Genomic DNA, 23,698 nt, shown 5'->3' on the forward strand with positions numbered 1-23,698 from the left:
CTTTCCCCTTTATACCATCTGCATGAGAGTCATCCACAGTTGCAGTGCTTGTGTTGTCATGACTGTGGGCGTTGCTGCTTGTTTATCACTCTCTGGAGCAGCAGATACCCAAAAAGGTGACCAGGAAGAGGTGGGACAATGGCTCTGTACGTCCTACACAGGGGTCAGAAGAGATGTCTAGCCAGGCAGAGAAGAGTACACTGTACCAGCAACATGTCTGGGAACCCCTGTTATGCCTGACTAAGGCCCAATGACTAATGAAGCTTCAGGTAGGGCAGTGTGGTTCTGCTACAACCTACCTCAATCTCTCTCACACCCTTTTCAGCTTTTCTTCCCTCTCTCCCAACATCAGTCATCTCCTTTCCAGTTGCCTTTCCATCACCCATTCTCAGTTCTGCCCTCTTTCTGCTCCTTCTCAGACAGCATTGACAGTGCTCCTCGGTTCAGCTTAGTGCAGCCCCAGAAGCCCATAAATATGACCACCTGCCTGTTCTGGGCTCCCCAGCTCTCCTGCTTGGATGGCGGAGTGGGAGTTAGAAGGGGAGGAGCTGAGGTCAGAAAAGTTCATAGCACCACAGCTTCCACCCTGATTTCAATGGGCTGGAGCTTTGGGTTGCTTGATTCCCTCAGCACAGACAACCAATGGCTGTACTTATACATTCTCCACATGACTTAAGTTAAGAAAGGGAGTCCTGGCAGCAGAGAGAGGATTCATGCAGCCCACTTGACAAATGTTTGCAGACATCCTACACTGTGTTTGAACCTCCCCCACCCCAGTCCTTACCAGATCAAATAGGAGTTAGAAGCAGTGATGTGTTACCTTTCAAACCAGCTGGACATTTACAAGTGTAGCTATCTACACTGTCCACACACATGCCACTCCCACATGAGTTTGGTTTGCAGTCATTTATATTTTCCTGGCAAAAGTTTCCATCAAATCCACTGGGGCATATGCAGAGATATTCACCAATTCCTGGAGGGAAGTTAATATTGGTAACACATGATCCACCATTCATGCAGCTGCAAGGCTTCACTAAAACCTGGAGAAGGCAAAAAAGAGTCATAAATATGTTTCTCCTAATGAATAATCACAGAGGAAAGGTGCATCTAGTTACCTTTTAAGGTTTGACTTGAAATGCAAACTCACGATACATCATTATAAAAAGTAGAGTGATCAGGAACATGTCAACAACACTTCTTTTGATGAAAAAGGCTGATTTGTTGAAACCTAAACTGTTTGCTGGAAAGCGTTGGTTTTGATGAATTTCCTGACTTGAAAAAAATGTTACAAAAAATTTCAAAATTGTCAATGTCCAATTTTGACAATTTTAAGAAATCAGTGACATTTTTCATTCAAAACAACTTTGGATCTAGAACTTTGACTTAATTTATAATAAAACAAGGTTAAAAAAGAAGGAAAGATTGTAATGAAAATAAAATGCATAGAAATTAATATAACAAGATATTTTGATTTTTGTTGTTGTTTTTAAATGAGTGAAAATTTGAGATTTTGACTTTCGTCCCAATTTGGGATGAGAATTTTTTTTAAATCTGTTTCCCACCCGTTACTAATAAAAACTTCGTACTAACCAATGTACTATTTCCATAGAGCTTGTCTCACAATGAACGCTATTTATTTATACTATTGAAAGCTGGATTTTAGCTTCCATCATTTAGGGGCACAGTCTAACCTCAAATATGCAAACAAAATTCCTGTTGGCTACAATAGCAGTTGTTATTGAGTATCTGAGGGCAGAATTCCTTAGTTCCTTAGTTTTGAAAGAAGAAATAAATAACCTTTTAACTGCTTGCCTGCCTATAGTGTTGACCACTAATTCTTTAATAAATGTCTTTGCAGGCATTCATTCCCTAGATAGTCTCTATTCCAAATATAGAGAACAGCTTCAAGTGCAGTTATGCTGTGTACTTGCAAAGACAAGATTGCAAAGAATTTTAATAAAGAAACATTCTATCTATAAAATCTAGCTATACATCTCTAATACACCCATCACAGTAACAACTAAGTTATAGTTTCCCCATTTCTTTAAGAATGCTACAGATGATTATTTTGGATAAAACTTTGTTATGCATGTGAGTCTCATTAGCATCTCCAACAATTATCCATTATTAGCAAATCTGCTCTGGTATTAAGAGTCTGCACCCCACCTTATTCATCTCATTAGCTCATGCTATCACAGGATTAATATAGCACCTTACAATAAAGACAAAGCAATGCACAAGAAACCAAAGTTGCGGAGTAATGACATAAGAGCAAGGTACCCTCTAAAGATATAATTGAGAATGAGTTATAATCTCCCCTTTATAGTTAAAACTTGGTCTTGTATGTTATGTGCTTTTTTCAAAGATCCAAATGCAGACTGTGAATGTTAAAGCCAATTAATGAACTATTAAGAGGCTGTGCAAGAGTGTTCTTTCAAATAGCAATCGATAGAACCTGCTCTTGTTCATTGTATATATTGTTTCTATACTCTCAGAGATATTTATTTGATTAATTGATTATTACTGCCATGCTGGATGATATGCACTTACTAAGAAATAGCTGAAGTCTCAGTTTTTAAGACAGTAACAAATTATTAGCCATAACAGAAACTGTACTAAACCAATGGCATGATAAACCGTTTTTTTTCTTAACGTTCCCCTCCTACCTCAACAGAGTATCTGCTTTGTGCATTGCATTCATCTGACACAGTGAATTCAAAGATCTGCGGTTCTTCCAAATCGACTTTCCAGATAAGAAGGCCAGCAGGAGACAGCATGGCATCCTGTGGCCCAGCCTCTAAGATGAATAGCACAGCCGACCCTTCAGGATCCGCTGCTATTAACTGGTAAACAAAATTCTCACCAATAAATGTCAGCAGCTGGCTGGAAGGGACTTGGAACACAGGAGGTAGATTGTCTAAAAAGCAGAAACGAGACAACGATTATGTACATTCAGACTTCTGCAATTTAAACATTCACAGGGCAGATTTTTTTAAAGTAATGTGGTAAATAGACTAAAGTGAACTAAAGCTGATGATAACAGTAATGTAGATGTCAGAGATAACAAACTGCTGTACTCCATGAGAAAGCACAACCTCCTCCATCCTAATTGGCTCATCACTCATATGGAACCTTCATCATTTTTGCGGTTCATCAGACATATGGGAGCAGTCCCAATATGGCATTATACCCTTCCATTGCTCTCTTTTCCCCGTCTCTTACCTGAAGTGGTAATTGTAATTCTAATAGGTAATTCTGAAAGTAACTGAAACTTCAGCCAGCTGTTCCTGTATTAATGGCTCACGCAGCTCTATTTATGATGTGATCCCCCTGTTTCTAACTATGCACTGGACTGGACTTATCACAATGGGGCCCAAATCTTGGCTGGAACATCCACGTGCTGCTAATAACAGCAGTTGTATATTTGGTAATGTATATAATGAAGTCTTAGGAATATGCTCCCTGAAGCAATCAGCCATACATTGATACCAATAAGTACGATTTGTGTGTGTTATAAAGTATGTGGATTAGTGAGGTTGTTGAGCTTTAGTGACTATTGGAGTGAAGGTCAGCACTATAGCATAGTCTGGGAGTACAAAGTAGTAAAATCTCATTCTGTGGGCAAGTTAGTGATAGCAGGGCCGGCTCCAGGTTTTTTGCCGCCCCAAGCAAAAGAAAAAGAAAAAAAAAAAGCCGGAGTGCCGCCGCTGAAGCAACCAAAAAAAAAAGGGGCCGGAGTGCTGCCCTTTGAAAAGTGCCACGCCAAGCACATGCTTGGGACACTGGTGCCTAGAGCTGGCCCTGAGTGATATAAAGGAAAGGGAGGTGTCATTTGATTCGTAAAAATGGTGTCATCCTCTGTGGCCTGGTGAGGAGGGGACTCATTACCCCCCTGGCTTCCATCTGTAGATCCTCCAGTTCGTGGAAATTTTAATAATACAGTGTCATTGGAAATGGGTTGAGTTGAGTATCATTCGAAAGCCATTTCTCCTACGAACATAATGGCAAATATGACAAATCTAGAACAATTATGTAGATATATATATTCAAGACAAAGTTTAAAAATCAATATTTATTAATTTATATTTTAACACAGAGATGCATTGCTTACATAAAAAAAGACATTGATCTTTGGTAATCCTAGGGAAGTTAGCCTTGACATGCAGGACTGAAAACATTTATTCATCAAAGTCGTCATCAGTGTCATCTAAGTTTAGGGTATCATAGCTAGACACATCATGCTGATCCTCGTCTCAGCCAGATGCACACATCTTTGTCTGGAAAAGAACAAGGCAGCGGCTTCATTATGCCATGCAACAATGAAATTCTTTGAGCAATTCTTCCCGTGCTGGAACATTTTTCCTGCAACATGTGAAGTTGACTCGACCTTCCTGTGAGTATGAGGCCGTAGTTTCTTCAATGTGAAATTGGATATGTTTTAGGAGCCAATGATTTTGTGCTGGACAGGTGAAGTACCATGGAGTCTCTTCTTTCTGGTAATATTTTTAATTGATTCCTCTGCATGCAAATCAAACATGAAGTGGACTGTTTCATAGGTCCAATATTTTCTCTGTAGCATCCTAATGAAGTATTCAGCCAAATCTCAGCAGGTGTTAACAGCTTCTGGTTTGTTGAGAGCTTGTACTCAGCCATACCATCCATGCTGAAAAGCCTCTGCTGGCATAAAGCACCTGTCATGTTGTCAGTCAGTGCTGGCTTAGGAAGATCATGTGAGATGTACATTAGTTTGCTTTTTGTCTGTTATATGCATTGTTCCATCATATTTGAACATTGATCATGCAAACACCGAAAACTTGTACTCTCCCAAAGTCTCATGTAGATCAACATCATGCTGAGATCTGGACATGAAAAGCAAACAATGACCTGTCTGTAGTTAGCTCTGTAATAGTCCCTGACACCTTCAGTCTGACTTTTTTCTTTGCACTAGAGCCCAGTTTAAGTATGTTCTTCTTGATTGGTGCCCATAGATTGATGGAGTCTTGGATAATTATTTGGGTTTTGGAGGCTTTGTTCATTCATTACCCAAGATATCCATTCATCTGACATATTTAGCTATCTCATCACAGAAGACTGCTTTTATCAGATTAATAAACTCTGTTCTGTCATATGCGAATGTGTTGCCATATAAAATGAGTGTGAGTAATCTCATTTTATAGCTTTAAAATTGCCCTTTTTTGGCATTAAACAGCACCTAAAATGCTGCTTGGTTACTTCTGAGAAAGTTATCCAGCCACGGTTAATGTTTCATTCAAAATTTGATGGAGTTCTGGGGTTGTCCCACTAAGAGTGACAGCTTCATACAGTTTCTAATCTGTCTCACATGTTGAAACTGTGCTTAATGGGTGCCTTCAGGCTTCCATCTTACTGAAGAAGATGTAGGTGTCTTCTCAAAATGCACACCATGGGACCTAGTATAAAGTGAGTTTTGCCCACAGCTGACACTTGTCCCATTGTCTTCAAATTTTTCCTGATGCTTGATGTTTTCCTCTCCAATCTTGCCAGTTTCAGTTTATGGGTATACTTCTTATAGCATTTAAAGTGCCACTGAGAGATGTGTATAACCAGGTCCTCCATGGTCATATTTTCCAAAGATTCAGTTACTAGTCAGTACACTTCATCTCCCCATTGATGCCTAAAAACAATCAAGACCAAAGTAAAAACAAAAATCCTGTGATAAATTACTTTGGGATTGTAACTAATTAAGTTGTGTAATGTATGTCATGTAACTATGTGCATACCATTTGTGGATGGATTCCAGAAATTTCTGGCTGGTTGCTGATGTCTTAACCAGTGCCTCATTACAATTCTTTTGTCATAATAAACACAGCTGATAATCATTACCACTGAACCACTTCTCTCTTGCTGATGATGGCAAATCAGTTTGAAACACTCCTTCCATATATAGTAATCTGTAACATTAAAAAATGATCAGGTCTCATGTTCTGAGCATTAATTGATAACACACTTATCGATCAAGGCTCACAGTTTAACTTTGTGAGGGCTGCATTTTGACATGACTGTGTTAAAAACCAATTTTTAAATTATATTTTACAAATTTTCTTGAATGTATATCTACAGAATTGTTCTGTGTTTGTCATGTTTCATACCATCTGCTCCTGGGAGAAAGGGCTTTAAATGATACCCAACTTGATCTGTTTCTGATGACACTGTATTATCAAAATTTTCATCAACCATAGGACCTGGAACTGGGAACTGGGGGTGGGGGAGGCAGCGAGTCCCTCCCACCACACCACAGAGGATGACACCATTGAAATTATATATTCTATACATAATTTTTGAGTGTCAAATGACACCTCCCTTACCTTTTGACCATTTACTTGTCCACGAAATTACACACACTGCTAGACTGAGAATGTAGAAATCAGAAAATGACAACACATTTTTATTACTTGTGAAAACATGCAGGATATGATATTACAGCAAGAGGTTTAAAGTAACAAATTCAGAAAGCAACACTGCAAGCTCTTGTAAGCCTGATGCTGTGATTTGCAAATGCAAACCTTTTTCAAGGGACGAGTGAATATTGCCCAGTCGTTGGATCTACTTTATAAGGCGCGCGAAGGAAATAAATTGAAACAAATCCTCTTTAGCTAGAAGAGGAAAGATCAGTTACAACAAAATGAATGCAATAGCATTTCAGAGTTCTGGAGGGTACTGTCCCTTCACTTCATCCAGGGCCGGCTCCAGGCACCAGCTGAGCAAGCTGGTGCTTGGGGCGGCAGATTGTTCAAGGCGGCATTCTACCCAATCCTAGGGCGGCACGGCCGCTTTTTTTTTTGTGTTCGTTCAGCTCCGGCCGCCCTGTAGGGGGTGGCGGCGCGGAGAACCAGAGCACCCTGCAGGGCAGTCCTCTTCCTTCCCTCCCAGCCGACCGGAGCAGAGCCCTCGCGGCAGGCGGCAGGGGGCGGCGCAGCGGGAGGGGCCGCGTGGCAGCGCCCCCGCTGTAGCCCTGTCCGCCCCCTTCTCTCTCTCTCCCGCCCGCTCCCTCCACCTCTCTCCCCCCCCCCCCCCAGCCGGTCCCCCTGCAGCCGCGCTCCGGCCGTGCTGCAGGTTTTTTGTTTTTTTTTTTTGCTTGGGGCGGCCAAAAAGCCAGAGCCGGCCCTGACTTCATCAATCAAATATCACCTTGATTTATGAGGTTTAATTATTTTCAGGGATTTTTAATATTTTTGTCTATTTTAAGAAAAACTGCATATTGAAGTATACAATAGATCTGCATGTCTACATGCCTGGTATACATCTGCAAATGTGTGATTAAAGAGGATTTCTTTGTATACTAGTGATTGTATTTGAATTTGAGACTTGTTCGTTTCCAGTGATGTAATATAGGCATTGAAGACAAGAAAAATTATAACTACATACAAATATATGCGTATACTTACAGCATATATAATTCATATTTTAAATTTAAGTAATCTGTTCCCAAATTGATGAATGACAAATTAATTGGACAGGCAACTTTGAGAAAAAGTATTGTAAATTAAACAACCAGTCCATTGAACCGTTTCTGATACCATTAACTCATGACTTCAGTACTACCTTGATCCTTGAGTAGTTCCATGGATTTCAATGGGAATCTTGAGGAATAAGATGCTTATCAACATGGGTAAAGGTATCACAGTTTGGTGTCATAGACATTATTATTGTACTTCAGTAGTGACTAGATGCCTTAAAATTAAAGCCGCTTGTAGCTAGGCACCGTACAAACATAAAATAAGAGACAGACCCTACCCCTAAGAGCTTACAATTGAAATAGATAAGACAAAGGGTGGGAGAAAGGAATTATTATCCCAACTTTAAAAATTGTAAACTGAGGCACAGAGAAGTTAATTCACTTGCCTGAAGTAACAGAGCAAATCTGTAGCAAAACTGGGCATTTGACCTGACCTCCGGAGTCCTAGTTCAGTGTCTTAAACTCAAAACCATCTTGTCTCTCTTTTAAACACCAGTACAAGTTTACATTTACTGATGTTTAAAAGAATCATGTCATAATGGAATTCATCCATAGGTATGTTTAGCTTTGAGTAACCCTCTCATATATGAAGATTAATTTCATTTCACAGTCTGGTATTTTAAATCTATATAATTTCTCTCATAAGAACTGGATGCATCTTTGTAATAAATTTTGGGAAACAGCATGTGGAGCAGAATCGCACTAGCCTTTTATTCTTGAGTATCAATTTTTCAGCCTTTGCTTTCCAAAGCATGTCTTACATTATGCAGTTATTTAAATAGGATTCTCCACTTGTCTTTGCTGTGCTATCAAACCTAAGTTGCTTGTCCAGCAGACTGTCATGGCATAACTGTTGAAAGCTTCTATCTATTATTCATTTATCTTTTATGTCACAAACACTCAAAACAACTAAGCCCATAAAGGTTATGCTAGAAGCAATCAATGGCATGCTCAATGGGTATGCAGTTGCAGATAAAAACAAAGGTGTTAATTGGATGGAGGGTTACAAGAGGAAGTAACAAAAACAGTAGCACACAAAATGAGGTGTTTCTGATACAGACTGTAAAGAGGAGTGTTTTTGATTTACATGGAGGGTTTCATTCCATCCAATGAGAAATATATGAATATAAAATATCACTCTATTTACTTTCTCAAAGTGTCTCAGCAATTTTGGACATAGGACTGAGTCCCAATCTTGGACCTCGGCACTATTGAAACTTGGGGTGGTAGAACCAGGATCTGTGTCCAGATTTCACAAAGCACTCCTATCTTTACTAAAGCTTAAACCAAAATCCCAATTCCAATACTTTGGGGCATCAGAAATCCAAATCCAAATCTTATGCTATTCTCTAGATGATCCCATCACATTTACAGGTATCCCTCATCCATCCTCTACATGATAACATATAGTATGATTTGTTTGTTTCTGTCTCTCCTCCCCACCCCCACAATATTCTTGTTCAGGTGGACCTTAATAGTCGTTATCTTCGTGGGCCCTTTGCATTACAACACGACCAAGTTTACAGAAGACCAACACAGAACCAAATGCTAGGTCTGCATGTAATTGCTCTCTACAACAGTGCATATATATATTGCAACAACAGTTCAATAATAATGCTATGCACGCACATGTGTGAACATGAACATACACCCATGACAATCATTGCTGTTAGGAGCATGAATAATCTGCACAAGGGGTTACCAAGGGGTAATGGCCATATCACGTTTTTTGGTACATACACAAAAATGTAGACCCCAGGCCTTAATCCCTAGGAGTTGTCTCAGAAGGCTTCACCATGACTTCTGTCATGAGGGCCTCAGAGGGGCACCTGTAGGTTTTGTGGAGAGGAATAAGGGGGAATGATTCCTCCCCTTTGCTTTACCTGCAGATTGTTGGATTTCTCCTAGACACTTTTGTGCAACACCTACAAGAATTTAGCCCATAGCCCATTTTAAAGCCCCAAAATAATCTGCTTCCATTGGTGTTTCAAATACATTATTTTCCTTGAGTGGTTTCTCTTTAAAGCCTGTACTCTTGAGAGGAGCATGGATGTCTTTGGGACCAGCAGCCCTCTTGGCTAACAGTTTTCAGTATTGCAGAAATGATGAATCTCAAGTGTGTGCTGTGTGGATAGTTCCTAAAATCCTGTTTGGGGGGGGGGGGTTGTTTATTTGTTTTTGCTTTTCTTTTTTAAGTTCTGTGAAGTTTTTCTAGTTCAACCTAGAACCAGAAATTTGCATATATGTGTAGTACACACACAGACACAATCACAATCCTGTATTCCTTGTGCACTCAAAACAACCACTGAGGGCAAAGAACACAGATTGCAGAATCAGGCCCCAGTTTAAAACTTTATGAATGTAATACTGCGTTCTTACCAAAATGCCTGTAAATCTTAGAAAAATCTGTCTTACTTTCATTAATAGACCATGTGAATTTAGAAATGTCAGGTTCACAGAGAAGACATGGGCTGGTAGGGCTTGAATCTCCTTCACTGTAGCATAGTCCATCTATGTTACAAGTCTCTTCCTGCCAAATAAATAAATAAAATAATTAAAAAGAAAAAGACCAGAAAAATGACAGAAATTAGCAGTTAGTAATTGCTTGAGATAAGCATGAGCTACTGTTTCTCTAGGAATAGAGAAAAACAACAATTTAAATGCTACCACTCTGTCCCCCAGGGAGAATATAAGTGCATCTTTACATTGCTGAAGCATCATAGAGTTTTCCAGTTTCAGTGCAAGATCCTAGTGTCTGTGTCTGTCTTATCTTAGGCAACTTGTAATGTCACAGTCATGGTCAAATTTGATAGAACTTTTTTCCTAGAAACGTGTATGTACTGTATGTGATTATTACCACCAGCTGTGGCGTGCTAATATGATGATTATCTGGTGACACTCAAAAAACAAGCTCCATAAGAACACTTGCTAAAAACTTTGACGTTCTGGAATTTTACTCCTTTTTAAAAAAAATTAAGTGCTTCTGTCCATTCCTTTTGAAATAATAATAATAAAATTCAATGGCAATAACAACCCAGTACAGAATAAAATAAAAACGTAGTAAGGAAACATTCTATTTTTTAGGTTTCCTTGACATTATTTTAACCAACAGTAACATTTTCAAATACACCAAAGTCCCAGTGAACATCATTAATTTTAGTCAATTGGATGTGGACTTTATCTCTATATAGGGCATATTTTGAGTTTCCATAGTGACTGTCTACTCTGGTTATTGGATACATTTCTAACAAAACCCTATCCTTTTGGGGTGTATCTCCTTCAATGTCTCCTGATGAAGCTGTTCCACTTAGTATAAATAATTAGTCATTGAAGTAGGGATTGGAACCTGACTCTCCCACATCCCAGGTAAGTGCTCTAATCACTGGGCTATAGTATCAGTCTCACTCTTTCTCTGGCCCAGTGAGCATTGATTATTTCATGTAATGTGCAGCAGCTTTAATAAGAAAAGTTGAGGAAGCCCCATCCCACAATATCCCAGTGGTGAAGGTACTCACCTGGGAGACCCAGTGTCAGAGACTGGGACCTGGGCAGTCATGCCCAGTGGTTGGAGCAGGAATCAGCCCCAGTGTTTGACGCAGGAGTTGGTAGCCAGGAATAGAAGCTCAGCATCAGAGCCAGAGTCAAAGGCCAGATACCAGAGCCAAGGGTCAGAGCTGAAGTCAGGATCAGAGCTGAGGGTCAGAACTGGAGCCAGAGGTCAGATGCCAGAGCTGAAGATCAGACCCGAAGTCAGGAATCAGAGTTACGTTACCAGGAGTAAGGCAAGGTTGCGTCCATGGCAGAAGCAAGGCAGGGAACAAAGAGGAGCTATCACACCCTTGACGAATGCTTTGAGCAACCACCAGGCTGCTGCTGCTTGGTTTAAGAACTGGTCAGCTGACTCTTCCCACCAATCAGGTGGAGTAGCCAATCAAGCAGCCTACTATAGGCCAGCTGCCCTCATTAGGTTGCCTGGAGACTGGCTCTGCTGCAGGCACTGAATCCTGACAGTACCTCCCCGTCAAGAGCGCCTCCTCAGGGCCCAGTTTCTCAGGGTACTATTGACGGGGTTCTAACAGTAGGCCCAGGACATGGATGTTCTTTACTGGTTCTCGAGACCTCTTGTCCGGACTGTAGCCTTCTCAGTCCACCAGGTACTGGAGTCTTCTACTAACTCTTCGAGCGTTGAGGTTTTGGTGGACCAAGTACTCCTGTCCATGAATTGTTATGGGTGGCAGTGGTGGGTTGGAGCAGTTTGGCTGCAGGTTCTCGGTGAAGGGCTTTGAAAGTGAGATTTGAAAGATGGGGTAAATTTACAAGGATCTGGCTGGCTGTAACTTTAAAGCCACTGAGTTTACTCATTATATAATCCTGAAAGAGTCCAGATTTTGATAGTTTGGCAGATGTGTGGCTCGATTTAAGATCCTGGGCAGAGCGCCACACCTTGTCTCCTATGCCCAGATTGGGGGAGTCTGATGGTCTTGGTCCCCATGGTGTTTACAGGCTTCTTTGGCAGACTACAAGTGTTCCCCTGATCTGCTGGTGCACTTGTATAGATGGGAGGCTAAATCTGCAGTGGTTGGTACTGGGTAACTTACAGGTATGTCTGTGCAGAACTAGGGGTGAAAGCCATAGTTTGCAAAGAATGGGCTATGTTGGGTTACAGCATGGAATGTATTGTTATATGTGAATTCATCGCAGCACAGCAGGGGAAGCCAGTTGTTCTTGTGATAACTCAGAAAACACTGAAGACACTGTGCCAAGATTTGATTGATTCTCTCTGTTTGCCGATTAGTCTGCGGGTGGTAGGCGGATGATGTGAGGAATTCAATGCCAAGGAGTCTGAGAAATTCCTGCCATAATCAGGAAATGAACTGGGGTCCCAAGTCTGATATAATGCCTGTCGGTAAACTTTGGTAGCAGATGACATTTTCCAGGAGAAACCAAGCTCTCCCCCGTGTGGTAGAAACAGTACAGCATAGGATGAAGTGGGCCATCTTTGTTAGAGGGTCGATGGCAACCAGGATTACTGAATGTCCTGGGAGGATGGCAGTTAATGAAGTCTATTGATATAGTAGTGGCCACCAGAAGCTTCTTGAGACCAGATGCCAGGTCTTGAATTGACCAAAATGGTCCATAAGTGGCAAATGGAGGCATCGTTTCAATACCTGAAGCCTAGTTAGTCCCTCTGGAATGTAAGTGCAACCCTTGTGACTGAGGAGGCCATTCTGAAATAGGAACTTGAAGTTGGGTTGGTACCTGCAGCGTTCAGTGTCTGGTGGATCTGGGTTATGAAGGAGTCATCAGGGAGTGGATGGAGAATGTCAGACTGCTGTTGATCATCTGATTGACAAAGTTGGACACCTTGAGCATGGTGGCAAAGGGCTCTTCACCAGGTTTAAGATATTTGTCTTTATGGGCTAGGGCATCTGCTTTTCCATTTCTCATCCCTGGGTGATAATTTACCACAAAGTCAAAGCCAGTGAAGAAGAGGGACCAGCAGATCTGGTATTGGTTAAGGTGTCTAGCAGTCCAGAGGTAGTCCAGATTCTAGTGATCCATCAGGACTTGGACTGGGAATCAGGCTCCTTCTTGGAGGTGGCACTGCTCCTCGAAAGCTACATTTATAGCTAGTAGCTCTTTGTCCCAAATATAATTTTTTCCGACAGGGTTAGCTTCTGAGAATAAAAGGCAGAAGGATGGAGTTGGTTGTGGGGCCTGTGTGTTGAAACAATACAGCACCTATGGCAAAATTCGAGACATCAGCCTCAGTTGTAAAAGTCTTGGTGGGTGAATCAGGATGGATGCTGAGGTGAATGCCCTCTTCAATTAATCAAAGGCTGACTAATCCTTTATGGACCAGGCAACTCAGTCCCCCTTTTGTGTGCGCACCATTATGGGTGTAACCATGCTAGTGAATCCTTTTACAAATTGGCTACAGAAATTGGCAAACCTGAAGAATTACTGCACCCCTTGTACATCCTGGGGTATGATTCAGTCGGATATTATTGCCACCTTGTGCAGGTCCATGGTAAGTCCCTCAGGCGAGATGATAGAGCCCAAGAATTCTACTATGGCTTTATCAAACTTGTGGTGGTTTTGGCAGTGTGTCTCCAAGAAAGTGCACATGTGATGATTGTGGATGGCCTGACTTTAAGAGAAAATTAGGATGTCATCCATGTAAATAACAAATTGATCCAACATGTCCCTAAAGATGGCATTTATGAAATGCTGGAAGGTTGCCAGGCTGTTGCACAACCCAAACTGCATGACCAACTACTCAAAGTGATCACACCTGGTATAGAAGGTGGTCTTCCATTCATTTCCTTCCCAGATCTTCACCAGGTTATAAGCTCTGCAGAGATGCAACTTTGTGAAGTCCTTGATGGAGCAAAGTCTTTCAAACAGCTCATTAATGAATGGTAAAGGGTAGTTTTTAGATTGTAATCTTGTTCAGCGATCAGTAGTCCACACCAGGCTGGAGGGAGCTTTCATCACCACAAAGAAGATTACGGCCATCACTGGGGAGGTGGAGGGGTGAATTGAACCCCTTTTGCAGGTTCTTCCTCAAGACAGCTGGGGGGGGGGGGGAGGGAGAGGGGCTGTGCTTCAGTTTTGGAGAGGGAGTAAATGCACCCAAAGAGAAACTCTGCTCCCATATGGAGATTGCTGGGGAAGTTGTAGCTGCAATGCAGTGGTTGGGTGTCAGTTTTCTTGTTGTGAAACATGCCGACAAGGTGTTGATATTTAACAGGAAACCCTGGAGCCATTGGGGAAGTCATGGAGGGTGCCGGGGTCATCTTTGGATTTTCTCTTCACATCTCTGAAATCTGTGGAGGACCAAGTAAGCTTCAAAAGAGTTGCTGGTTCCAGGTTGGCACAATAAAAACAGGATTGTTGGCAAAATGGGGAGTCAGAGCATACCATGTCTGACCACCAGGGGATGGATGGGTCATGGGTAATGAGCTAGTGGAGAATCCAAGGACCACAGATGGATGCAGTGCACAAGTTAGTCCAAACTGGAGAATTTCTTAGTGGCCTCAAAGGGTAGTTCCCTCTAAGGGAGCCATGTGGTGGGCGATGGGTCCTGATGAAAGGAGTAATGCGTGTATGGACTCCACTAATTCATGGGAGTCCTTGCATTTGGTGGGAATCTTATGTGCTTGGGCAAACTCCAGATCCATTAAATTGTCTGAGGCACCTGAGTCCACCAGTGCCTCTAAGCTGGGGTCAGGCATCTCTGGGTGCCAGAGCCAGAGAGGGAGTTGGAGCTGCGTTGGACTCTGATTGGCCATCGCCAGGGTACTGAAGTACAAGTGTTGCTGTGGACTACTGGGAAGGGGAGGGCTGGAGCTGGTGGGACTGGTGAGAGCTGGGAGGACCATTCTTTTTCTTGGTGTTATTCAGTCAGGCGGTTGTCAATCTTGATGCACAGACTGAATAGGCATCCAGGCCAGATGGGGATTCCACCCATGTCAGTTCATCTTTAATATAATTGTTTAGGCTGAGTCGGAAATGAAAACTCTGTGACTTCATTCCATTTGGTGTCTAGTACCAACCATCGGAACTCTGCTGCATATTTAGCAACTATTTGGTTTCTCTACTGCAACACCTGAAGTGTGGCTTCGACCATATGCTTGCGACTTGGGTCATCAAAGATCATCATCATAGCTTGAACAAAGTCCTCAAATTGTCCCAGAACAAGTCTTGATTTTTCCAGGAGTGGAGATGCCCAAAGCCAGGGCCTTTCTGGTAAGTAGGATGATAATCCTACTTGGGCTTGATCAGAGCAGTCTGACTGCAGGCATAGCAGAAATAGGAGCCAACACTGATTTAGGAACCCACAGAATTTGTCATGATCACCAAAGAACTTGTCAGGCAGAGGGAGCTTGGCCTTATGGGGCGCAAGGGTCAGACCTGAAGGCGGAATGGCTTGAGCTTGCATTACCTCATTCTGTGCCTGCAGGGTGGCAACCTGGGTCTGCAAGGTGTGTAGGGTTCACACTATCTCCGTCAAAGAGATATTGGCCTCTGTAAAATCCAAACTCACAATATCAGCTCTAGTTTCCTTATTGTGGTGGTTTCTGGGCTGCTCAAACTGTCAGGGACATAGACATGCCTAGTAGTTGGAGCATGAATCAGGCCCAGTGGTTGGAGCAGGAGTCGGTAGCCAGGAATTGGAGCTGAGGGTCAGAATCTGAGTCAGAGGCCAGATACCAGAGTCAAGGATCAGAGCCGAGTGGCATAGCTAGGTTACCTGGAGCAAGTCAAGGCCGGAGCAGGGCTGGATCCAAGGCAGGGAACCAGCAGGCTCAGGAGCTATAACAGCCATGGATGAATGCTTTGAGGGGCTACTGAAATGCTGCTGCTGCTGCTGGGCTTAAGAGCTGCTTTACTGACTCTTCCAGTCGATCAGACAGTGAAGCCAATCAGGCAGCCTACTACAGGCCAGCTGCGCTCGTTAAAGAGCCCTGAGACTGGCTTTGCTGCAGGCCCTGATTCCTGATCCTTGAATTCCTCCTCCACCAACCCCTTCTCCTCCTCATTTTTTTGTGACAAAAGATTGACCTGGCTTACACTCCTAACTCCAGGAGATGGTTGACAGCTGTGAATCCCGAGTGGTGGGAGGTACTTCCATCCCACCTAGAGTTAGGCACCTAACTCACTTTGAGGGGAGGGGCATTGGCCACACCCCTCTCCTCAGCACGGCCTTCTGGCTAGCCTTTGGTGGCTTCCCACTCTAGGTGTTGGCTTCTAACTCTCCCCATGCATTGTATAGGGAGCCTAAACTCGGGACTGAGAATTCACTAGGCAGCAAAGTGCCTAAAAGTTAGGCATTGTACTGCATTGGAATGCCTAAAACCCCTTTTTGAATCTAACCCTAAATCTCTGCGTTTTATATTCACTGAATCCAAACCACCAACTTTATTGTGGAGTTATTCCTGCAGCATACATTTCAAACTAGACTTTGTCTCTTTAAAGTTTAATCAATAGTTTTACTTTTTGACCTCATTCAATTATTAGAGCCCAGTCCTGCAGTCCTTATTTAGGTTAATCCCATTTTCTTCACTGAGTGTGTTACCAGCATAAGTTTCCAAATTCAGACCTAAGGCCATAACCTACCGGACACACATGAATAGTCCCACAGAAGACAACGGGATTACTCTCCGATTGATTCATATACTGAATCCTGTCTTTTCTAAGGATCTTTTTTTAGTTTCTCAGAATCCTTACAAAATATACTACATAATACATTACATTATAGTAACTTGTGAATACTGTATTAAAATAAAAGAACTGAAAGGACTTTCATGCAGTACCCTAAAAAAGAAAGACATGATTCTTGGTCATTATAATTTGGAGGATAAGAAGACTTCAATACATTGTTGTTTTCAGACTTGGTTCTGGTGAAAAATGAGGGTATGTTTCTGATGTGATAATGTGGTGATGAATGGGCTCCATAGAAGAGGAACACAAAATGTGAAATGGCCTTGTATAAAATATTCACTCACTGAAACGCCTTTCCTGAAAGCAATTTAGGTGTTATAAAGAAATATTATAGCAGGGGCAATTAGAATGTGGTTTAATGCATCTGATAGCCAAATTCAAATAGTCTCTTGGAGCATTTTACAGTAGAAATTATTATAATCTAGGAGAGGCATGAATCTTGAGGAAATGTACATACTTCAGAATTTGAAAAACACAAGAATGAGGAAAAAAAACTTGAAGAAACAATGACAAGGTGGGTGAAGTAATGTCTTTTATTGGACCAACTTCTGTTGGTGAGAGAGACAAGCTTTCCAGCTACACAGAGCTCTTCTTCAGGTCTGGGAAAGGTACTCAGAGGGTCACAGCTAAATACAAGATCAAACAGATAGTGTAGCAGAAGTAGCACATATTCTAAGGGTCCATTCAAGGTGAAGTGGCCCATTAACACTCCTGTAGTCAGAGGGTAAAGGGGAGCGAGTGGGTTACAGATTGTTGTAATAAGACATAAATACAGTGTCTTTGTTAAGACCATGATTTTTAGTGCCTAGCAAAGTTATGAATTTAAGATCCCAGACTTGTCTTTTGAAAGTGTTGTGCAGTTTCCTTTGAGGATGAGCACTGATAGGTCAGATATAGAGTGATTGCTTTGTGAAAAGTGTTCACCCACAGGTGTTATGGTGTTTTTATCTTTTATCATTCTCCTGTGTGAGTTCATCAACAATGTGGGTGAAACCAGCCAACCACTAGGCTCTCGAATGAACTCGCACAGGAAAGTGCGAAAAGCCAAAAACTATTTGTGCTAAACTATTCCTTCGATTTTGTATTTAGCTGTGACCCTTTGAGTACCTTTCCCAGACCAGAAGAAGAGCTCTGTGTAGCTGGAAAGCTTGTCTCTCTCACCAACAGAAGTTGGTCCAATAAAATATATTACCTCACCCACCTTGTCTCTCTAATATTCTGGAACTGACACAGCTACAACAACACTGCATATATTTAAGCAGTGGTATAATTTACAGTATGTTTTGATTGTAATGTTTCTGCTTTAATTCTTTTAATCAAAAATTGAAGTGATTTTGTTCTGGACTGGACCCTTTAATTATTCTGTGCTACTGACTTAAATTGAAAGGTAGGAATTGCCATTTTATTGCAGTAAGTGATACGGTGTTTCAAGAGCAATTTTCAGTGCAACTCTGAAGACAATATTCTCTGATTAATGTTAATGAGAACAAGACAAAGGAAGTGAGAAGAGGATGTACCTGTGTGAAACTTATTTTGTACAAAGGGAAGATTGATGCCTATATATATTTGTATAACAGAACTGAAAAGCTGCATTAGGACAGTGAAATATTTTCACCAATTAGCCTCCAAAAAGATGTTTTGAAATTGTATTGAAAAACAGTAAAATTATTCATCGGGATCCTCTGGAAAAGGAGAGAAGGTTTTTTGAAGAGGGTCATGCTAATAGGTAATTTAGTAGAGCACACAGGAAAACAAAAGGATAGACTGCTTTCTCACCGCTTCCGTGGAGTACTGGCAATTTAAAATGTAGCACTAGACTTTGATTACAGTTTTGAATCTGTCATACTACTCTATATCTGCACTTACAGATATTTAATGCAAGCAAAGATGTTTTAAGTTATCTCAAGGGTGTCTCTATATGAGAAAAATGCATAGCACACATCCTAGTACACCTACTGCTGCTTGAGGGAATGGATATAGAGTTGTTATGACTTGTAGTTACAATATCCCCACAAGATTGAAGTGAGGACAGATAATAAACCTACCTCCCACTGAGAAATCAGAAATCTTCCTAGCAGAGATTCTTCCCAAGAGGAGGTTGGTTAGAAATCCTTTCAGCATGAGAGAGTCCTGTCTATCAGGGATGATCCCAGCACCTCTGGTTCTCCCTAGTTCTGTTCACTTGTATAAATATTTCCAGTTTACAGATATCAACAACCATGGGCTTTTGGAAATGTCATAATTAGAAAGATCCCTTGTAAAGTGCAGCAAATGTGTTCCATCAACTATTTATATCACATAGAAACTGTTCAAATCACATAGCGGTGTGACCATTTTCAGAAAGAGGACAAAAATACTTACCATCCAGATGACCTATAAAACAGTTTTTCCTCTTCCAAGACTGTTAACGCGCACATTAGACAAAAGTGAGTCAGAGGGTTAAGAAAAAGATGAATGATTTGTATTAAACCTTTAAATTCTTTAAAATTACCTTTAACTTACAAAGTCCAGTTGGATGGAATTCACAGACCTGGCAGGCTCCATCGTACAAGGTCAGAACTTTGGAATTGCTGTACTGGAAGCCATCATTAGTAATCTAAATGATACAAAAATCATCATTCTAAGTAATAATGTTCCATATGGACACTGTCTGCTCATTTCGGAGCACATAACCATTGCACCCTTGAACTGGATGCCTGCCAACAAGATAAATTAAATCACTTGTGACTTACTTCCCTACAAGCTAACAAATTGCTTGATGTTGCAAACTGGAAACCATTATTAATAACCAAAAGATCTTTTGGCTCAGATAGGAAGTTTTGTGATAGCTGTTAGTTTGTCAAATAGCCATGCTTTGAAGTGTTACTTAATACATTTTCAGTAGACAAAACACTTGTATTTTTTCAACAGTACATACTACCTTGGACTGTTTGCCACCCATTCTCCATAATGAAAAGCAAATACCAAGAGCTGTTTGTGTGTGTGTGTGTGTGTGTGTGTGTGTGTGCGGAGGTGGGGGAGGGGTCACATTCCCAAGGCAATCATTTAGTGTATTAAAATTGTTTAAGTGGATTCATAGGATTTCCTCACCATCACTTTACTCATAATCACTATTGTTCCTATTCAGAGTCCATCTTTGGTTTTCTTGCATCATCGGTAGCATCACAGCACAGACTCTCGACAACCTGTAATTCTGCTCAGTAACAGCCAGCCATTTGTTCTCAGTAACAATGCAACCCATATTCAACCACCAGAGGTAGTAAAGCATTTAGAACTGCAGACTTTACTCTGAAATTGTGAGTAGCCCCTACCTCTCAAGCTGCCAAAGCCCAGATATCAGAGATAATGTGGGTGATGCACAAAATGAGGGACACAAAATAATGATTAATGCAGGTAACTTGAAACACTGTCAGGTTCATGCCATTAAGTGAATGACTGTTTCTGTAACCCAGATTTCATGATTCCTTATTTCTGATATTTTTGACAATAAAAACAGATTCATGTGGAACAAAGTTAACTTTGGGACTAAAGGGAGAGAGATTTCTCAAAATGAGACACACTTGAGAGGTATAGGACATTAGCAAGTAAAAACATTCCAGAAAGTATCCAGTAAACACTGACTGAACTCGCAAAGCACGTAGTACACTGGCAAGACAACAAAGAGGCCCTTCTTTATGAATATCCTGGAGATATAAAATACACCTCTACCCCGATATAACGCAACCCGATATAACACGAATTCGGATAAAACGTGGGGAAGCAGTGCTCCGGGAGGGTGGGGCTGCACGCTCCGGCGGTCAAAGCAAGTTCAATATAACGTGGTTTCACCTATAACGCGGTAAGATTTTTTTGGCTCCCGAGGACAGCGTTATATCGGGGTAGAGGTGTACCTTAATCAACTTTAAAAATGGAGTGGGTAAGGAGTTTGTTAAAACTGAAAGGCAGTTGACATATACTTAATTCAGAGGCAGGATGCAAAAACATGTCTCCTATTCAGTAATATTTTGTGCTTTGCTAGGAGCCACTGGACCCAGAGCAAAACAATATTTTCATCAGCGAATAAGATATTTCAGTTCACAGGAGGGGAGTGTTATTTATAATCCAGTCATACAAAAAACATTGAATGAATATAAAGCAAAATAAATGAATGAATAAATAATACAAAGGGCCTCAATTATCACAAGTTTAGAAAGAATAACAACAGTTCCTGTGGAACATGATAAAGTGAATATTCCCACAGTATAGCCTGCAATTGTCCTCAGTTGACAATACATTACTCTCTGAACACACTCACTTCCACACAAACCAATATAACTAGAAAAAATATTGTAATCATGGGCTTTTATAATTTGAAATTCTGGAAAAGAAGAAAAAGCAACATTAAATTAAATTGAAATGAAAATGTATTGGTACAGTTTTAAAAAGAACTTAATTCCCTCCTGAACATCATATTCAGTAGAAGTGATATGTATTGGCACAAATTGGAAAAGAATTTTAAAAAAGGAAGACTTTATTTTTTAATTCAATGGCAGAAAAAAACTTCAATTTTTTTTCTATTATAAGATTGTGCTTGTTTGCAGGCAAGATCTCCATTAAGAAAAGATCATTCTTAATGCAGTTTTAACTTTAATTTCATTCCTTTGCCAGTACCCTCAAGGTGTGTGTTTTCTTAGCACTAGTACACATGGTAATAAACATCATTAATGGTAATGATTAGAACAGTGCAAACTCTTTATAAGGAACAATTCACAGGACTCATTTTTCTGTTTGTTAATTGTGCTCTGAACAAACTATAACTTTTCCAGCTTGCTCAATATTTTTAATTTTTAACACATTATAACTTTCAGTCTGTGGGGTTTTGTGAACCGTTTGTTTCATTATTCATTGTTGTCATTTTGTAATTGGTCACTTAGTGATATTGGAGGGAATTTGCAAAAGTGCCTATGTGACTTAGGAGCTCAAGTCCAATTTTCAAAAGCAACTTGGGTGCTTAGGAGCCAAAGTCTCATTGAAAGTCAGCGAAAATCAAACCATGACTCAGTTTCTGTATCAACTTCAAAGAAACAGCAGGGCTTTTGGACAAATGACTGGGCGAGTCAGGAAGTCTGTTTCTGCTGCTTGAAATGAATGTAATTCATCATGGAACAAAATGTTGTTTGCGTTATTCATAATCATAAGTACAACAACATTTGACTTGTACAAGAGTTTGTGAATGAAAAAACAAAATGTGTAAAAACAACAACAACAAAAAAACCCAACCCAACCTGGTGAATCCTAATTCAGTTTCTAATTTGTTGTATTTTTTTAGATAATTGTTTCAACTTTTCACATAGCTCTAGCAATAGTAATAAATCAGAGCAAGAGCATGCTTTCCAAAGCTGACCGTTCCCCACCAACCTCCTCCCACTTTTCCCCCAACCCACATGTAGGTGAATGGCCTAACTCATCATCATCATAATGGCAAATGCCAAAAAGACGTGGTGGATGTGGCCTCCTTGCAGATCGAGCGCCACACAGATCAATCTCTGGCGAGGCCCTTTAGGTAGTTGGGCTGGAGATTGTTTATGTCCATCACTGGCAATCTTATTGCACCACTGCACAAGCTGGCAGCAATGTGGGCTTCACAAGCTATGTAGCCATTCCTTGGTACACTGCTTTGGAGTTCATTAGTCTTCCATTCAAATAATATGTCCATACCAAGAAAGCCTCCAAAACTGAACTAGTGCTGATGGAGGCAATTGTTGCATTCTGCTTTGGATAGCCTCATTTCTGATCTTATTAAGTGGCCTAATTCACCTATAACTGAACAAATTATTCTAAACTGACTACCTGATGTTGCACCTAATCTACATTCAGCAGCATGGGCATGGGAGAAATAAGCAAAACCTGAAACATGAATAGGAGAGGAGATAAAATGAAAGAGCATGGAGAGCTGGTTGGAAAAACTTGAAGGTTACAGTTTTAATTTGGAAAATGCAGTTCCATTGAAAGCAAAATGCTCTGCTAAATTTCACTGAAATTTTGTTTCTGAGGGAAAAAGTTCTGACAGCATCCCATTTCAATATTTTTGGAGTGAAACAACCCAGCTTTTCCTTTTGAGATTACATTTTGTTTATTTTTTTTCTATTATATATTATAATAGTAAATCAGCTTTGTTGAAATGGAACTCTTTTTTTCTAATTTTCTTGGAGAATTTCAGTATTTTTGACTTATGTTCTGAATAGGAATGAAAACAAATTTCAAAATCCTCTGTGAAACACACTATTCATTTTCTGCACAGCTCTACTAAGGCTTTTAAAACTATAGTCTGGGTTCTTTCTTCACAATCCACCCACCAAACAACCATATTCATGCAGCTGGATACATTTGGCACATAAGGGTTTAATTTTGTATTCATCAGGTAGCCATGAGCCAGCTGTTTCTAGGAGAATTGCCCTCAAAGGCTGGGTAGGTGAAGAGTCCTCAGAGACAGACAGATTTTCTCGAACTGTGCAAGAAGAGAAACATTCTATGCGCACTTTGGAAGGGAAAAAGAAAGAAGCTGCACAACCCAACTATCAATGTATGTGGTACCAGAAAACAAAATGAACCATAATACACAGTAAGCATAAGGTATAAAACTATCTACCTAATTAATCATCCTAGTGACAAGTACCCTTTATTCAGACACAGAGCTACAAATTATACCCTCTCTAGGAAAAGCCTGACACACAGGAGCCAGGAAGTTCAGTTCCTCCAAATCATTCTATCAGGGGGCAGTGTTTCCCCTCACAACCCACATAGCAAGCAGAGGGTGTAGCATCTCCTTAGCTCTTGGGAAACCTGTACATACAAATATAGGCAATGCCATAGTGGATCAAAGTCCATTTAGTCCAGTATCCTGTGGACAATACCAGATGCTTCAGAGGAAGGTGTAAGAATCCTACAGTAGGCAGATGTGGGGTACTCTTGCCTCCTACATAGGTCTCATCCTGA

General features: G+C 40.9%; 1 protein-coding gene across 1 annotated transcript in view; it reads right to left on the reverse strand.

Moving 5' to 3' along the window:
• LOC135885737 (von Willebrand factor D and EGF domain-containing protein-like) overlaps window positions 1-23,698 on the reverse strand; it is a 253,396-nt gene that overhangs the window by 81,802 nt on the left and 147,896 nt on the right. Inside the window, exons 15-18 of the mRNA XM_065413644.1 lie at window positions 19,215-19,319; window positions 9,911-10,025; window positions 2,667-2,917; window positions 821-1,040 (exon numbers count right to left, since the gene is read on the reverse strand). Coding sequence (XP_065269716.1) covers window positions 821-1,040; window positions 2,667-2,917; window positions 9,911-10,025; window positions 19,215-19,319 — 691 coding nt within the window. The remainder of the gene's footprint in view (window positions 1-820; window positions 1,041-2,666; window positions 2,918-9,910; window positions 10,026-19,214; window positions 19,320-23,698) is intronic.

Source organism: Emys orbicularis, chromosome 11 (genome assembly GCF_028017835.1).
Source record: "Emys orbicularis isolate rEmyOrb1 chromosome 11, rEmyOrb1.hap1, whole genome shotgun sequence".
Classification (NCBI taxonomy): Eukaryota; Metazoa; Chordata; order Testudines; family Emydidae; genus Emys; species Emys orbicularis.